At 34.8% G+C, this 18,827-nt stretch overlaps 1 protein-coding gene across 2 annotated transcripts in view; it reads left to right on the top strand.

Annotated features, from left to right (window-relative positions):
- Positions 1 to 3,848: 3,848 nt before the first annotated feature.
- The window catches only part of kcnh2b (potassium voltage-gated channel, subfamily H (eag-related), member 2b), a 160,977-nt gene continuing 145,998 nt past the window's right edge, over positions 3,849 to 18,827 (top strand). Inside the window, exon 1 of one of the 2 annotated variants that reach the window (XM_042751668.1) lies at positions 3,849 to 5,275. In XM_042751668.1, the coding sequence (XP_042607602.1) occupies positions 5,200 to 5,275 (76 nt within the window). In that variant the 5' untranslated portion in view covers positions 3,849 to 5,199. The remainder of the gene's footprint in view (positions 5,276 to 18,827) is intronic. The other variant, XM_042751669.1, reaches the window with a different exon arrangement.

Genomic DNA, 18,827 nt, shown 5'->3' on the forward strand with positions numbered 1-18,827 from the left:
TAGTTGAGTAGATGCACTGATTACTTAAACGTTATGCATTTATGCTCACAAATAAAAGTTATATAATGAATACATCATTCATTTAATAAATCAGTGTGGGGCAATATTAGTGAATTATTAAATTAAATTATTATTAATTAATTAATTAATTAATTAATTATTATTAATTATCTGTGAAATTAAAGGTTTTTTTTAAACATTAACTTAGTTTTACTTAAATATATTAATTTACTTAATAAATACTCAGTTTTGTTTGAACTTTTGACATTTTTTTCTAACAAATAGTAAAGTTTCAGTACATACATATAGAGAAATATATATGGATAAAGTCATATACATATATTCTTAGACTATTTACCATATAAAATATATTTTATTTTCCAAAAATAAACAGATAAATTAATTTACTGTAGAATAAAGCCAAATAAAATGGTCAAATTCACTTCAGTTTTCAGAGTAGACACACAGTGATTGCTTTAAACAGGCATTTAGGCTTAAAAATCATTTACTGTATTTAATAAATCAGTGTGGGCATTTATATACTTAGAAACACAAGTATTACTTTATAGTTGAAACATTATTTGGTAGAAAAAAGTCAAAGAAACTTTTTGTGAGAAACAGACTGAAACAGTTTTTCACTGATAATGCAGGAGACCAATTAAAATCAAGCCTCGTATGACTTCAGGAAACTTGCCAACCGCTTTTGTTGTGCTTTTTTCTCCAAGTATAAATTCACTGTTATGAAAAACAGAAGCTCAGACATTCAGCAGAATGTCTCCTTTTGTAATTTACAGAAAAAAAGAACTCGAGGGTGTGTAGATGATTTTTGGGTGAAGTAACCATTTATGTAGTTAATATCAGCAAACTCTTCTCATTAACTTCATTGATGTTGGCGTACATGAATTATTCATGATGTTTAATGGTCATCTCTGAAGGGTATGCAGTATTTCCATTATGTCAAGGATACATTCATAACCAAAACATGATGTTCTCGTGCTATAATGAGCAGGCTGTAATGAGACGGTGCCAACCTCATTTTAATGTACGCTGCATTTCCTACATGCCTAATTTCATCAGGCTGCTTCTCGTCAGTGTTTAGTCATTCATCACTGCGATTGATCTCATTAGCTAATTGAATCTCTGGGACTTCACTTAGAGGGGTCGCATTTTTTATCATACGGCATCATGGAGCCATTTCATGCAGATTGATATTTACCGATACGCTCATGGGCTGTGTAAACAATGCTGCAAAATTTGTTCTAAAAATGAAATAACGTTTGAATAACACATTTTTGTGGGCTCTGAAGAGATCGTCTGTCTGACTTATTCAACTTTCAAGTCATGACATTATGATGGGGTTTACGAGACGGGCTCAAATGAACGGCACCAGTGTGGAAACTGTGGATTTTCTTCAAGTGGAGGGAGTGCCAGTTAAAGAATCTGATATATTGATCGTAATTAAACTGCCATTGTGAATGTTGTTCAATTTAGCATTGTGTATTGTTGATCTAAAACAGCCATAAAGCTTCCTAGAACACTCATTTAGCCACTTCATGAGGCGACAGGCTTTCGCGACCACACTATTTCCCATAATTCCCTGTGGCACCACAAGAATGATAAAATGCACACAAAGCATCAATTACACACATAATGCGCTTCCTTTGCTCTTTATTGTTTGGCACTAGCGCTAAAAGCTTCCTGTCTTTGTTGAGAAGTGAAAAAGAGTGAAATATGAAATCACTTGAGATGTCAGTTTTATTCCAACCAAGTCGCGTCCTAATTACAATTTCCAACCAATAAGCAAGAACTTTCCAGGCTGACATCTGTTTGTCATCACTGGTTGCAGTTATGGTGGTTAAATATATAATGATGCACTGCAAAAATGTTTTTCTTCCTCAGTCTTTTAATTTCTATTGTATTCCAGTACAAATATCTAAACATTCTTAAATCAAGATCCATTTGAGATACACAAAGACGAGTATTGTTTTCTACAAAAGAAAAAAAGTATCAAAATTAACTTAAGGTCATGCTTAATACAAGAAAAAAATAACTCCTAATTAAGTTTATTCTAAGGAAAAACACCTTCTTTTTTCATTTTTGTCTTGTTTTAAGCATAAACCCACTTAAAAAAATAGTGCACTCAAAAATAAAAATTAGCTGAAAATTTACTCACCTTTAGGACACCCAAGATTAGGAACAGTTTGTTTCTTTATCAGGTTTGGAGAAATGTAGCGCTGCATCAGTGTCTCAGCAATGGATGCTCTGCAGTGAATGGGTGCCGTCAGAATGAGAGTCCAAACAGCTGATAAAAACATCACAATAGTCCACAAGTAATCCACAGCACTTCAGTTAACATCTGGAGAAGACAAAAGCTGTGTGTTTTCAAGAAACAAGTCCATCATTAAGATGTTTTCAACATAAAACTTGCTTCTGGCTAAAATACAGTATGAGTCCATAATCCAAAACGCTTCCTCCAGTAAAAAAAGAAAAACACTGTTTTGGCTTGTAAATGATAGCAGATTTCTCTCCTGGTTCAGACTTTTTCACTGGAGGAAGCATTATTATAGATTACAGACTCGTATTTTAGTTAAAAACATATTGATGGATTTGTTTAGCTTTTGTCTTCTCAAAATGTTAACTGATGGACTGGAGTGGTGTGGATGTGGATTATTGTGATGTATTTATCAGCTGACTCTCATTCTGACGGCACCCATTCACTGCAGAGCATCCATTTGTGAGCAAGTGATGCAATGCTACATTTCTCCAAATCTGATGTATTATTGTACATCTCAAGTAACAAAACAAGACAAAAATAATGGGTTAGAATCACTTTTTGCAGTGTTTCAGGGTCTAAATGTTACCATGGGTGCTGACTCTGATTCAGGCCACTGAATGCATATTTAATGAATTTTTCATGTGCAGCTTATGCTCAGGGCGTACAGTGAACTTTCAGAAAGCTATGCATCAAGACGCCAGGTTAAAATACTCCCAGAGCTGCCAAATTCACCAATGTTCATCTACTTTTCCACTTTCCCCAGGCGGAGACCTGTCGAGACGCTGAAAGGCCACTGATGAATGGACAGAATCTGCGTCCTCGTGTTTGTCCAGTGTTCTTCATGTAGCTTGTCATTATATGACTGAATCTTTCCTATTTAATATTTCCTAAAGCTCTGCGAGATCTACATTCTGTACAGCCTTTAAATTATGTCATGATTTATTACTTTTTTTCAGGCTTTAATGATTGTATTGTAATGAGATGCTCTTTATTATACTAGCTCTGTTGATTATAAAGAAATTAATTATTATTATTGCCAAAGAAAATCTTCTTTCACATTTCATTGTTTCTTTAATAAATGTTTGTAGCAATTTTTTTTGTATCATAAAAAGGTGTTATGAACAGCTGTTTTTACTTAAGTGGGTAGATTTATTAAACACACTTTATTTTAATATATAGCTTCTTACATCAAATGTTGTCGGATATTATTTATTTCTAAATGTGCTCAATCTATTCTGTAGCCATTTTATATTTCCAAGTAAAATTTAAGATTCTAACCACCTTAAAGATGTATTCATTACTTTGAAACTATTTTCTTCATCATTAATGCATTTCAAAATGATTGACAAAGTGCAATGAACTGCAGGTTTTCTCTTTGATTTTGATTAATTTTTAATGCAGCAATTAAACTAACCTTTTCAAGATTTTCTACAGTAAATCAGACACGTTTGGAAGTGTATTGAAGAAGAAAAAAAGCACAAATGCATCCTAATTACTGCATTTCCAGCTTGTGAAAGTGTGTCGTGTGCATTCGCCCTATGATCATTTGCTGATAGTGAATGCAAGGGATGGATGTGGAGGAGGCTGGAAGATCTCACTGCTGGGATGCTTCAAAGACAGTTTGCCTAAATATGGGTAAAAAGCGCCGCGCCCCCTTGTGAAGCCCATCTCGCGCACCCAAACAAATCACACGAAGAGAGATTTCGCTTAGAATGTAGAACTCCACTGTTTTGGCCCATCGCGCTAATTGGAAAGAAGTTGCGAAATCGATGTTATTGCACTAAAAACCTCCGCATAGTACCGCCGTTATGTCCACGAGGAGCGCCTTTTGTCTGCACGCGCGTGACGGCGCAGGGAAACCCCACGTCCGCCGCGCGTGCATCGCCGGTGACGTATCATGTACAGTGTGAGAGCGACTCCGCCGAAGGTGGAAAACAAAGCGCAGAAATCTCAACCGTCAGGTGAGTCAGGAGATCGCGCGTGGAGTCCGCGTCGCTCTTGACGCTCGCGTGAAGTATCCCAGTTTACCTTTCATCTGCGACCCGTGATTTCTGGCCACTTCCACAAAAGCCCAGGGCATGACGACATCAAGGGCTCGACACCTGCGAAAGGAGCCGAAAGGCACGGATTGAAATGAACTACATGCCTATTTATGATTTCTACAATCGTTGTTTATCTGTAGTTTTGCGCTTTTGAAATACCGCTTTTCATATATAAATATATATATAACTGCGTATATCGCTTTTCTGTACGTTACTATAATCCTATTCAGAACATTAGCGTTAATGAAGTTTAGCGATATTTGTAATTAAATAGCCTAGATGCAGACATCACGCTTCCTATTCAGAACAGTAGCTTAATTATTTAAGTTTAGCGATATTTTTAATTACATGGACGGAGGCATCGCGCTTCCTATTCGGAGCAGTAACGTTAATTGTTTAAGTTTAGCGTTATTTGTAGGCTAGTTTAACAGACGCTCGTTGTTGTTGGTCGCCATCGAAACGGGAGGAGCGCGGGACCTCAGGAGCGTCAGATGAATCGCGTCTCTTTTTTCCGAAGCGCTTTTTTTTCACCGAATGAAAACTGAGAAGAGCGCTTTAATTGGACAAAGGGATACCCGAGGACTCGTCTGCGGTAAAATCAGGCTATGTTACCTCGCGAGCGCGTTCCGGTCGTCCCACATGTCACGAGCTAAATTAGTCTGGCGTCACTTTACCGGACCTGGGGTCGTTTTTGAGGAACTGCCCGACATAAACAAGCCCCCATTCGCGTCTGGAAACCGGAAACTGCTGTTTGGATAAGCGAGCGTTGAGCGCTGCTGATGAAGTTGTCGCTGCGCGGAGCCTCGCGTGCCCAGGGCGCGAAGAGAGTGGCGCGAAGGTCAGCTTGAGCTCGAGACACTCCGCTGGACTGCGCGCGGGAGGATGCCGGTTCGACGGGGGCACGTCGCGCCGCAAAACACTTTCCTCGACACAATCATCAGGAAATTCGAAAGTAAAAGTAAGTTTTTGTTTATTTACAGTATTATACACATAGAATAGCCTACTGTGTGTGTATGTGTGTGTGTTTTGTACTTGTGCTGCAGTGGCTTGTACGTTACCGCGCTTTTCAGGAAACTTAACGGTTTATTCCTGTCAGAAATATTATGACAGAATTAACTGTTTTAAAGGTCAGATCAGGTAGAAAATCACACATTAAGATGTCAACTACACGTTACTGCTCTTTACAGTGTGGTATTCTTACATATACCTTGGAGAATACCATGGTAAAATAATATATATATTGACGTAACATGGTATCACCACAGTACGTTTTTTCATGAGACTCGCTAATGTGTGAACAGGTGTATCATAGCTTCACTGTCAATTGATAACATTGATGTATACATCATCTGAAAGCTGAATAAATAAGCTTTCCATTGATGTATGGTTTGTTAGGAGGACAATATTTGTCTGAGATACAACTATTTGAAAATCTGGAATCTGAGGGTGCAAAAAAATCTAAATATTGAGAAAATCATCTTTAAAGTTGTTCAAATGAAGTTCTTAGCAATGCATATTACTAATCAGAAATGAAGTTTTGATATATTTACGGTAGGAAATTTACTAAATATCTTCATGGAACATGATCATTACTTAATATCCTAATGATTTTTGGCATAAAAGAAAAAATTATAATTTTGACCCATACAGTGTATTGTTGGCTGTTGCTACAAATATACCCCATGGTCTTATTTGCGGTTAAATGCTCCAGGGTCACATATATTATGAAATATATGTATGTTATTAATCATGTAGAGTCAGGACCTTTATTTAGATGTGTTTTGTGCTGATCAGAAGATACTGTAGTGTAAAGTCCTTTACATATATTTTTAAATCATTTTATTCTCCTTGCTACTTGAATAACTTCCAGATACTCCAGTTTTTTTATTCACTGGTGACTATCCTATTCATTTGTGAGTCTCATGCAATGTTATTTTAGGTCTGATGAGATAAATGCATCTAAACTGATGTAATTTAGAGTTGAATTGAATTAGCTTGTGCTGTTACCCTTGCATGTGATTTTGAGTTCTAAAACTTTAATTAGCCTCAATTTTCCTGATGCACTCACAGGTATGGAAATTCATGCAATGAGTCTTAGATGCGAATCTTCTTACTCAAGCATCCTCCAAAATCTAACTGGCTTTCAAAGAGCCGATCAGTCTTTATTTCCATCTGTCTCCGACTGGAATTGTTTCGTTTCCTGAAGCGGCTTTTGTGCTGGGAAATAGTGAAGGTGACATCAGTGAGTAGCACTGCAAAAAATGGGCAATTTTGTAAGACTGCCTTGTGCATTGATGTTTCAGTTCCAGGGAGGAATAATAGGACATTTTCCCTATGGAATACCAAATGTTTCTTCGGACCGTCTTCCATTGATTTTCTCAAACATTTAGACTGCTCAGATAATGAAGACTGTCTTTAGTTAGACGTTCTTGTCAATAATAGTGGACTCTAAATGTCAATCCATAATTCTGAATAGGGGTGTGCGATAAGACGATTTTTGATTGTGGACGATAAAAATGTCTCCACAATTGCTTTTGAAGAAATATCGTAGTATGGTGCTACAGCGCATATTTTATCAGTTGCAGTTGTTGGCGATGTCACTTTGTAAAGAAACACTACGCACATGTGCACATCCCTATAGCCTGAACAAGTAATATGCACATAAATGACATCACTGTTTTCACAAATTCACATTTTTGTAGTATACACAGAGAAATGATAAATGTATAGTTTTCTAAAAATTGCACTTTGAAATCAGTTTATTGTCATTTTCAAGCCCTTGAAACGCCATGGTCGTGTGAATTAATGGCAAGTTGCAGTAATCGGTAGGACATTTACAAAATTTCTTCATGGAACATGATCTTTACTTAATATCCTAATGATTTTTGGTATAAAAGAAAAATTGATCATTTTGACCCATACAATGTATAGGCTTTTGCTACATATATACCTGTGCTACTTAAGACTGGTTTTGTGATCCAGGGTCACATATGAAAAATTATCTTCATTGCTGTTTAATATTCAACGATGAATTAGTTCATAATGAAGACCCAAAGCATTTGGAACAGTTATAAATTGCTATAAATCAAGTCTGGTTTGCATCATTTGGTCAGAAGTGACAGAAATCAATATGTTTTCACTTTCCGTCTTAACCTTACCACTACCTTTCCTCTTTCAAGATGCCGCGTCTCTCTCCCTTGGGCGCATTTAATAATTTATAACTTTCCATCAAAACCCATCGCAAGCTTTTGAGAAGTGCTTTAAAGGTATTGAAGAGTAAGAGTCCTTCAAAAGTGCATTTCATCACACGTTGTCATCACACTGACCAGAAGCTGCTAGTGTTTCTCCTTCAGCGTTTCTCTCCTGATGGCTTGGATCTGTTTTTCTAGCCTTGAAGTCTCACACTAGACTGGTTCAAAAAGAACTCTGTGTGCTTCCCATTGTGAGCAAACACGATTTTGATATCTCAGCCGAATATTAAAAACTCAGCTTTTGAGAGTGTTTTCTCTCTGGTGTTCGGTAGATGAGATGAAATGTCAGATGAGAACAATAGCTGCAACAAAACAATAACCCAAAAATAAAAGTGGCCCATGCATGTGTCCCACAAGTGCATTCGTGGCTGATATGGCAGTTTCTAGGTGATATTTGTGGCCCAGTGTCTCTGAAGCGTGAGGCCAGAACCAAACATGCATTCACAGAGCCGTGAGACCAACAGAGAACAACAGCAACACGAGCATCACTGTGGCAACTGCTGAAAACACAACCAGAGAGACCGAGTCCCGAGAGAGAGAGAGAAATCCTTCTATTCCTTGTCCTTCTATTGCAATTCATCCATCTATTGTCTATCTATCCATTGTCTGTCTGTTGTTAATTGTTCCATCCATCCATTCACCTGTTGTCTATAGTTGATTGTATAAATATAAAACTTATTAAAATTATTTATGCAATATAAATATATAATAATTAATTAATCTATCTATCTATCTAGACCCATTCCATTCTCCCAACTATTCGTGAACAGCTTTCTACTTTCTTCTGTTCTTTCTCTCATCTCATTGTAATTTTAATACCGTATCATAAAGTCTTTAGAGGACAGAAGCATCAGAGGACAGTCTGAGATGCATATTTCCCCACCGCACTGAACTTTGCTCAGCTTTAAGGTGTGATATTAATAGTTATTTATATAAAGTTGTGTTTTTCCATCTCCTGCTCCGCTGTCACATCGCTGCTGAGTTGTCATGGTCTACTTCTGACAGTATTCTGGGATGCAGAGTTGTTGCTATGGTCTCTCTCTCTCTCTCTCTCTCTCGCTGTAATGGAGAGCGGGTGAGATCACAGTCTTATCGGCATGCTGTCAGAGGAGTTGGTGTGATTAAATTTCACCGTGGTACAGGTGTCCATTCTACCTTGTCTTCTCTCTTTCTGCCTGTCGCTCCTTTTCTCTAGTCCGCATACTCCTACACCAAGCATTAGTTTGTAGAGATTTCGCTGTACTGCAGTTGATGTATTTGCACTGATATTGCTGTGCAGGACAGCGTTACATTATTTACATGTCAGAGTGAAAAAGAAACATGGTGTAAGTTTTAAATTACAGAGCAGGACGCGTCCCAAACAAGTCCAGATGAGGAGTTTGGTTGCGTATAAGAGCTTGGTAATTGCATCTGCTCTTTAGCTCAGCTTGCATGCATGCTGCTTTGCATATGTATATGCATATGCATGCACATATGGCTGTTGTATTGGTGTGAGCTTGCATCTAACAGTCTCTAACAGGCTCAAGTTTGCATCTGCAAGACAAGCTGGAAGGAGAAAGAGCACACTAACACCTGTGTAAAACCCTCAAACACACACGTGCAATTAACTAGATTCGCTTTCCTCCTTGTTAAAGCCACACAAAGAGGATTTGCTGTTTCCTTTGCCGCCGTCTTTCAGGTGCTGCTCATCGCTAAATGCATTGTTCTCTTTTCTCAGGAGACACGGCTTGTTCTTTCCTCACAGATAAAAGACCAAGATGAGCTCACTTTCATCCATTCAAATGTGCATTTCTTTCTCAGTGTTTGTTAGTGACTCTGATGCACTGCATGCGAGAAAAACATTGCAATCTGTCAAGAGATTGAATGATGTGCCGAATGTGTAAAATAACTTAATACATTTAAAATATTAATATGTATTTAATACACACATATGTAATGTATTAATATAGATATTAATATCTTTCTATCAATGCATTCATCTAGTGTAAAATTCAACAAAATCTAATATTGAGATATATTAATATATTTTATTAAATATTAACATCTATCTATCTGCCTGCCTCTCTTTATCTTGGGTTTTTGAGTTATAAAATATATTAATAATTTTATAATATATAAAAAAATATAGTTATTTATAGATTGGGATTGTTCTTTAGAGGTCCTCGGGACAGTGTTTTAGGTTCTTTAATGCACCAGTTCATTTTTGTGAAACTAACCTTTAAACTTAAATGCTTTTATAACTATTCTATTCTGTCAGTCATGCTGACATCAGAGTTCAGCTTGACATTCTTTTTGAGTGATCTGTTCCTTTAAAGCATTGACTGATAGAGCGTTGGTTTTTATTAGCCCTTGACTCAAAGGTGGTGGAGATCGGTTTAAACCTCCTGTAAAGAGACAGCTGAGAACGCAAGAGATGTTAATTATAATGCATCAAGGGTGTTTTCTCTGATTCATTCATTCTTTCTCGGTTTTCCTCAGTCAATCTGTCTCTCCTTCCTCAGTGATGCATTTTATTTTGGTCGCAGTGTTTGTTCGTTCTGTATATAGGCTTGACATAAACACGCACACACTTATGTTAAAGTTCCTCTTATACAACCCACTCTGTCTTTCTTCAGAGCGCCTGTAGCTGTTTCTCTGCTAAACCGGTGCTTGTTCAGCCTGCTAATGTCAGACAATGAGACGATGGGGATCCCACATTCTAATCTCAAGATTAAGGCTGTTTTTGCAGAACTGCTTTTATTCCTCTGTGGTTTCTTCAGAGGTTCGCTCTATTTTCAGGACACTCATTGAAGTTCTCTCTTCTTCTGTTGGTCTGAGGAGGAACCCAAACACCTGCTGGATTGGCCCGATAATGATGGTTTTTCACATCAGTAGCGTTTCCACAGTGTGCAGATCACAAGATTAGATATCCAAACAATTAAAACCCAGCTTCCGCCACAGGTTAGATTGAAAAATGAGCTTCAGATTTGCAGTCACAGTAAAAAAAATGTTTTTCTTTCTCTTTTGTCTTTTTAGTTGTCATTTCCCATGTCTTATGCATAATTAAAAATTAAACAAATAAAAAAACAGGCTAAATAAATAAAATGACAGTAGTTTGTTGTAGAAGGACAGGTGCTAGTAATTAATATCTCATGATGCATTTTTTTACATGCACGCATAATTTAGGTCTTTTAATTAAGTTTCCACTGCTTTTTTAGTCAAATTTGAATGTTTAATTTTAAATAATTTTTTTTTGTTTTAAAATAACAGTTTTTACATGCTCTCTTTTTAAATCAAACTCAATTTATTTTTTTAAACAATTTATTTTTTATTTAAAAATTTAAATGAAGTGAAATGACTTTGTGCATGACATTTTTTGTTAAAGTGTAATTTATTATTTATCATTTATTATCATTTTTTAAGTACATTTACAAAATATATTTGTTGGTAAAAAGTCTATAGAAACAGATAGCATGATTTCTTTTTAAACCAAATTCATTTTTAATTAAATTAAATTATTTATTTATTTTAAGTATAGATTAACTTTTTTGTCAAATTCATTATCAGACAAACACATTCTGTGCAAATGACTCCCTTTATCTACATGTATTTAGATTTTAAACAATCTCAATTTAAACAGTGTTTAAACTGAGATGACATTTCTATAAAGCCGGAAATCCACATGCCAGATTATCTAGCATATTGTTAAAATCTCGTTGTTGGGTTGTCTGCTTGTATAATAGTTGTTTTTAAAACATCTTTATTCACCTTAAAACATTTACAGATGAAAAAGTGTGGCAGACTTTTCAGCAACTTTACTTACCCGCAGACATAGGTTAACTCTCATCAGAAAAACAAAAAAGAGCATCTAAAACTTACGCAAATGTTAAATGCGTCCACAGCGAAGGGAAAGAGCTTTTATACACCGCAGTGAAAGTAGCATCTCTGTGAGCAAACGTCACCTCTGTATTGCACACAGAAACTCTCACCTTTAAAAATCTCCCTTCTGACCCGTGAAGCATCTATCATTTACTCAAGACTCCAGCGTTTGCTTCTGGCCTTTATCTGACGCCCTTTTGAAGGTGCTAACATCCATCATGTAAAAGCACTTAAAGGATAAATGCAGTTGACACCACTCCTACTGAGGGGAAGAAAGGCGCTGGAGGAGGCTGGGGTTTGATGTATTTCTCACTGTCAGTATCAGCGGTAGATTCAATCACTTCCTGTTGATTCCTCTCTCTGTTGGCTGAAGTTTCCCATCAGTCCGCGGTCCAGGAAAGTTGATTCTCAGATTTTTGGGTGATTCACTTACTTTGTTGTTGGTTGTCTTTTTTATTTTCTTGTGCAATACTTTGTAGCACACACTAAATGTATTTGTATGGCTAATCAGTAGTTGTTTCAATATTTATCTTGGCAGCTTTGAACGTAGCTTATCCAATCAGAATTTAGCGTCTAAATCACCACAGAAAGGTCAGCATATTTCCACATAGCTGGAGCATTTACAGTTTTACTAATCCATTGCCCTTTTTTGTGGTAGTTTTTTGGCTAATTTGTTGGTGCTTTCAGCTCCTAATATGAGTAGTTGTTGTTGCTATCCACTGTGCTTGGGAAAATGTGCAAATGTTCATAGATTCAGTTTATCAGTTCATCATTTCTAGAAATAATTTCAAACATAGAGTATTTACACGTATATTTTTTATATTAATTATTTTACATGATAGACATATTAACTTATGAATAAATACATATTTAAAAAAATATACATTATGTTATGCTGTACTCTTAAATAATACATAAAAATAATAAAAAAAACATGTGAGTATATTGCAAGTTAATATAAATATATTTAATTTACATACTGTACATATTAATGTAATAAACAAATATTAAAATGTATAAAAATATAACATAAGATACAGAAAATATATAAACGAAATATTAAAACTGGAAATGCATTTTAAATACATTATAAGTAGTGCTGTCAAACAATTAATCCCGATTAATCGCATCCAAAATAAAAAGTTTTCGCTTACATAATATATGTACATGCACTGTTTATTTATTATGTGTGTATATATATATATATATATATATATAATATATATATATATATATATATATATATATTTCAGAAAAAAACTTATTAAATATATTTATTTATAATATAAATTATATGAATATAAACATAGACATATAAATACATGTAAATACTTTCAAAATATATACTGTATTTGTGTGTATTTATATATATATATATATACACACACACACACACACACACACACACACACACACACACACACACAGAACACATATATTATGCAAACAAAAACTTTTATTAATCACGATTAATTGCTTGACAGCACTAATTATAAGTTAATATAAACATTTATTTTTTTACATAATTTACATAATATACATATTGATATGTACATTATGCAAAATAAATATATATTAAATATACTTATATAAACTTAGTTACATAGATTTTAATATTTAATTTACATATTGTAAATATTAACATATTTGCATATTTTAGTTTTTAAAATATTTTACAGTACATTTTTACATAATGTTCATGTAGAATTTTTTACATAATGTATTTATATTCGTTTTAACTTATGTATTTACATATATAATTATGTTTATTAAATATTTCTCTTAACTCACATAATATACATATTATTTGGCAAACATTCCATTTTCAGCCTCTCTGGTCACGTGGTTCTCCATTAGGATGATTATTGTTTTTTAACGCCATCAAACCAAGAGTGCATTTAAACAAGTTAATATTGTTTTCGTTTACTAACTTAAATGCATTTACCGGTTGAATAACAGAACAGAATGGAGGTTCTGGTTCCTCTCAGGAGGAAGTTAGATGGATGAGATGCTTTTATTATCCGGACTGACTGTTCCGGATAAAATGTAGCATTTTGTGCAAATGGAGAGAAATTGTTACCATAGTATTTGTCAGTAATGTGGCATCTGATGGCTCATTTTAAACGTCTGTCTCGTCTCTGTCTGTCCTCTATGTTCCGGCACATCTCGATCTGCTGGATATAGTGAGTGGAACGGTTCATGAACCGCACATGTCGATTTTTTTGTTTACCGCAATGCTAATGTCTCTCCAGGAGTTTCGTAAGGTTATGGCCTCTATGTTTCCCATCCGTTTACATTCACCCAGCCTCCAGTTTTAACACTCGCCAAGGCCAATAAGAAATATTAATGGCGGTAAATGTTCTCATTTGAGGGAGACAGATGGACTGAGAGCTGGACAGAGACAGCGTGTGTGTTGTGTGTTGTGTCTCAGTGTGGAGCAGCTGCTAAAGGCCGTCAGGAACACAAGCAGCTTCTGTTGTGATTGTTTTTACTGTTGCCTGGAAGAACGTGTCAATACTGCGCCGCTCTGGTACTAATCACCTAACGGCTACAACTGCAGCTGCTTAAAGATTTCCCTTCACTACAACCAGATAAACGTGTCATTTATGGTTCCACATGTATACACGTTCAATTATTAGTGCTTAGCAGGTATTGACTATTAGTTCGTTTTATTCTTCGTTAGGTTTCTTTTTCTCCTTCACAGTTGTATGCAGGTCAGCCCAAATGGATCATATTAGATAATTTGTGACCCTGGAGCACAAAAGCAGATTTAAGTCGCTGGGGTATATTTGTAGTAATAGCCAAAAAAAACATTGTATGGGTCAAAATTATAGATTTTTCTTTTATGCCAAAAATCATTAGGATATTAAGTAAAGATCATGTTCCATGAAGATATTTTGTAAATTTCCTACTGTAAATGTAACAAAACTTAATTTTTGATTAGTAATATGCATTGCTAAGAACTTCATTTGGACAACTTTAAAGATGATTTTCTCAATATTTAGATTTTTGTTGCTCCCTCAGATTCCAAATTTTCAAATAGTTGTATCTCGGCCAAATATTGTCCTCCTAAAAAACCATACATCAATGGAGAGATTATTTATTTAGCTTTCAGATGGTGTATAAATCACAATTTAAAAAAATTGACCCTTATGACTGGTTTTGTGGTCCAGGGTCACATTCATGAAATTTCAGTTGTAGGTGTATTTTATTTATAAATTACAGATTACAGTTTTTATTTACAGACAAAATTTTAATTAACATTCATTTAATTTTTGGTAAAAATTAAACCAAAAGTGATTCATATTTACTAGAGCTGAAACAACTAATCGATTTAATCGATTAAAATCGATTATTAAAATAGTTGTCAACTAATTTAGTAATCGATTCGTTGCTAAATAATTTTTATTTGCCGTAAGCGGCTCATTTCGTGCATATTTTAAATCTGCGGTGACCAAAGTGTGGCAGTAATGAGCCACCTGAGGTTTTACTCAGCCAGTACAGCAGGAGAAGTAGCGACTAGCCAATAGCTGGCCTCGTTTTATGTCACGTGCTTCCGGCACAGCGTCTCTGCACTCTGCAGCATTCAGCGTGATGGGTGAGGCAGGCGGCAGTGGAGTAAGCTCGAGAAAGGAAAAAGAAAAAAGCGGAAGATCAAACTAATCGAACGAGGTCATCCAAAATGTGGGAGCACTTTACTTTGAGCCTTCAAAAAAGAAGAGTAACCTGTAAACTGCGGCTGTTTTCTGCGGCAGGAAACATATCCTCTAAAAAGAGAGCAAGCCTACTGTTAAGCCCTGAACATTTGGACATGATGTTGACCTTTTTGCACTGCAATGCAAAGTTTTTCTCAAATAATGAGTGAATAGTGTTCTGCCTCATTTCCCACAGGTAGTCGAATTCCTGTCAGTTCAGGCATAAGCGGTTTTGTTAACATTTTATCGCTTTATTACATTTTTTGAATTTTGCACTGTTATAAGGACCACTACATATTTAAATCCGATGAAAATCACAGTGTGCAGACTTTTATTTGTGCAGATTCTGCAGTACAATGTTGTTTGCAAATGTTTAGTCGTAAAAGCTGATAACATTGCTTTTTAACAATTAACATTTAAAGCTTTGTCGTTTACCAGTTCATAATTCAGTCTTGCAGCCTAATTTATGACTGACTGAGAGAGGTTAATGTTTAAATGTATTTGAAATGCACTTTTTTCTAAGCATTCACTGCTCTTTTTCACACAGCAGGTTTTTTTGTGTGTGTCCAATTTTTTTTCTGGACAACCTTCTGATGGATTTTACTTTAAAATGTGAGTTCCATTCAGGTTTCATGCCATTGGCACTTTATTCGAAGGATTGTTTACAGTTTCACAGCAGAAGCTATAAAGCTGTTTCCCAGGTATAAGCTGTGTGTTTACAGGAAAAAAATAAATAAAATGCAATTTACTGCAATTTTATTCTGTTTTATTCTTATTCTTCGTGAAAATATGTTTCTGAAAGATTCCTTAATAAGCTTTGTTCGGGATGTTAAACTACTTTAGGAGCCCTAAGGACTGCCATGGTGAAAACATTACTTGAAAACCTCCTTGTGAAATTTGCTAGAGTATGTATGGGTCAGTGTTTTGATTGCAGAAGAGTTCGACAAAGGATAACTAACACATATAAAACACAACTCCAGGTATGTTTTTGATGAGGATATGACAATGCAAAATGGTTAAAATCTCTAAAAAGTCTATGTTGAATGATAAAGACCCTTTGTTAATAATTTACTTGGGGGAAAAATGGGCAAAACTAAAAATATAAGTACATAAACCGATTCATCGATTAATCGTAAAAATAATCGACCGATTAATCGATTATCAAAATAATCGTTAGTTGCAGCCCTAATATTTACATATTTTATTTATATTTTATTATATATAACTTTATACTTTTAATAAAATGTAATATTACCCACACAAGTTAAATTAAAATTAATCTAATATTTAGTAAAAATTAAACCATCAGTGATTATTGTTACGTTCTAATTTCAGGTGTGTGTATTTTATTTATAAACTTTATACATTTAATACAATTTAATTACAGTTTTTTATTTACAAACGATATTTAAATTAACGTTGAACCAAAAGTGAACACATCTAATTTCAACTGTAAGTGTACTATTGCACTTTTAATAAAACACACATGTACAAGGTGTACAAATTACCTTTTCTCTGCACAAACGCAAGCTTTTCATTCAGTGTCATCACATCATTTATAAACAACAGAACAGCTGCTGCTTGACTCAGGCTTCTGCTTAACCTCAAACACGAGACCGGACTGTAAAAGACACGTAACCTGCTGCACAAAAGCACATTAACATACACGCTCCATCACCGGGACAGATACATGTACAGTACAGGACGGACACGCAGGGCTGACCTTCACACGACCGTCACACGAGAACTCGTGCCATTTCACACAGAAGGTGTTTGAATCACTAGCTGAGAGCCACAGCAGTAAATGACTTCTGCTAAAACCACACAAGAGTCTTAAGAGTCTCTCCCGTCTCACTTTCCTAATGTTCTAGAGAGTTCTGTCATCTCTCACGGGACACAAACACTGCAAACAGTAACTAAGAGCCAAAACCGGGAAACAGAGACGCTTCTCATGAGAAAGTGAAGTCAGCAATGTTAAATTAAACCCATGGAGTTTAATTTCATTCTGCAGGAGTTACCCGCGGATTTACTCTGATGATGTTTAGTGACGTGGAAGAGAAAGGAAAAAGATTCTGGGGTGAATCTCAGACAAATATTTTTGTACATTTTTTTTTCCTATTGTTTTATATTTTAAAATAGTAAAATAATTCTGGGGTGAATCTTGCAAAAACAATAAATAAAGTATGTTAATTATTTTCCTCTTGCTTCTCTTACTTGTATTCAGTATGAGATTCTAGGATATCTTACAAAAACAAGAAAAATAGTAGTTGAATAATTTTCCTTGTTTTTCTTGTCTTTATATAGTAAAAAAGGGGAAAAATATAAATATAATTTTAATTATTTTAATCCCATTTCTAATCTGGTATTATTATTATTTTTATTATACACAAAACAATAATACATTTTTGAATATTAAACATTTAAAGTGCATATTTAGGTATACTTTAGTTATAATGTTAAGTGGTGTGTCAAGCTAGTTTCTTCAATGGTAATTTATCATGATGACGTTATCTGTAAGTGTGCAGATATTAAATGTTTCTCCCAAAAAAGGCACTGTAAATTGGTGATAAGAGTTTCTCAGATGCTTGTATTGCTTGCTGAAATTACAGTCTGTAATGTATTAGATCTGGAGCGCAGCCATAAGTGCCTCACCTCAGCAGCCAGTGTCACGCTTAACTGGAAACCTCCCATATTAGTAATTTCCATCCCATATTTGGGTGTCCTCAGAAAAGCGTCAGTGATAAATCTTATTCAAGGACTATAAAGAGAGTCGCTTGGCCCTGGGTGCTCGCTTCAAACTTCACTCTCTGTCAGTAATGGACTTTTGTTGTTAATTTGTCACTGAAGCAAATCCATTCGTCTTTGTATCGACTCTACAACCTAAAGTTACAGAGCAGAGTTACGCTCACAGAGGTCATTTACATAAACAAGGGATGTTTAAAACAGTTTGATTCATTCTTAGTGTCAAAGAGGGTGAGGAAAGATCACAAGAGACCTTGACTAATAAGTGGCCTTCAGAGAAAGTAGATCTGCAAGGAAATGGCAACATACTGTATGCAATGCTACAGAACTGAGTTTAGTTTAGATTTTAGTCTTTAGTTTTATGCAGATGCAAGAAAAGACCACAAATCGATATGTATATTAGGAATTAAAAGAAGATCAACTGAAATTTAGTATAAACTCAAAAAAGAAGATAAATTATAAAGCCATTAAAGAATGTGAATATGAATCACTATTGGTTTAATTTGTGCAAAATGTTAATTTAAACTTTGTTTGTAAAATGAATCAAATTTAAGATTATAGTTTTAAAGTATAAAGTTAAATACAATAAATAAAATTCACCCACAAAATTAGAAATTGGAACTTAAATATCAATCACTTTTAGTTTTCTGTGATGGTCTTTACAGTACTGTTGCAGATTCCTCTGATTTGTCACCAGGATTATGTCATATACCTGGCTAACACAGATGAGGTTTTGTTGAAAATGAAGTGAAAAAATGTCCATTTATTCTATTCTATTCTATTCTATTCTATTCTATTCTATTCTATTCTATATAATGTAGATTATTATCTTTGTTGTATATTACTATAGTGTACTATAATGTCTTTTGTAAAGGGAGAAAATTATGAAAAAATTGAGAAAAGAACATATGTATTAAAAAAGTATATATATTTGTATTTTTTTTGATAGAAGTGATATTGAAAA

The sequence above is a fragment of the Cyprinus carpio genome, chromosome B24, assembly GCF_018340385.1.
Source record: "Cyprinus carpio isolate SPL01 chromosome B24, ASM1834038v1, whole genome shotgun sequence".
Classification (NCBI taxonomy): Eukaryota; Metazoa; Chordata; class Actinopteri; order Cypriniformes; family Cyprinidae; genus Cyprinus; species Cyprinus carpio.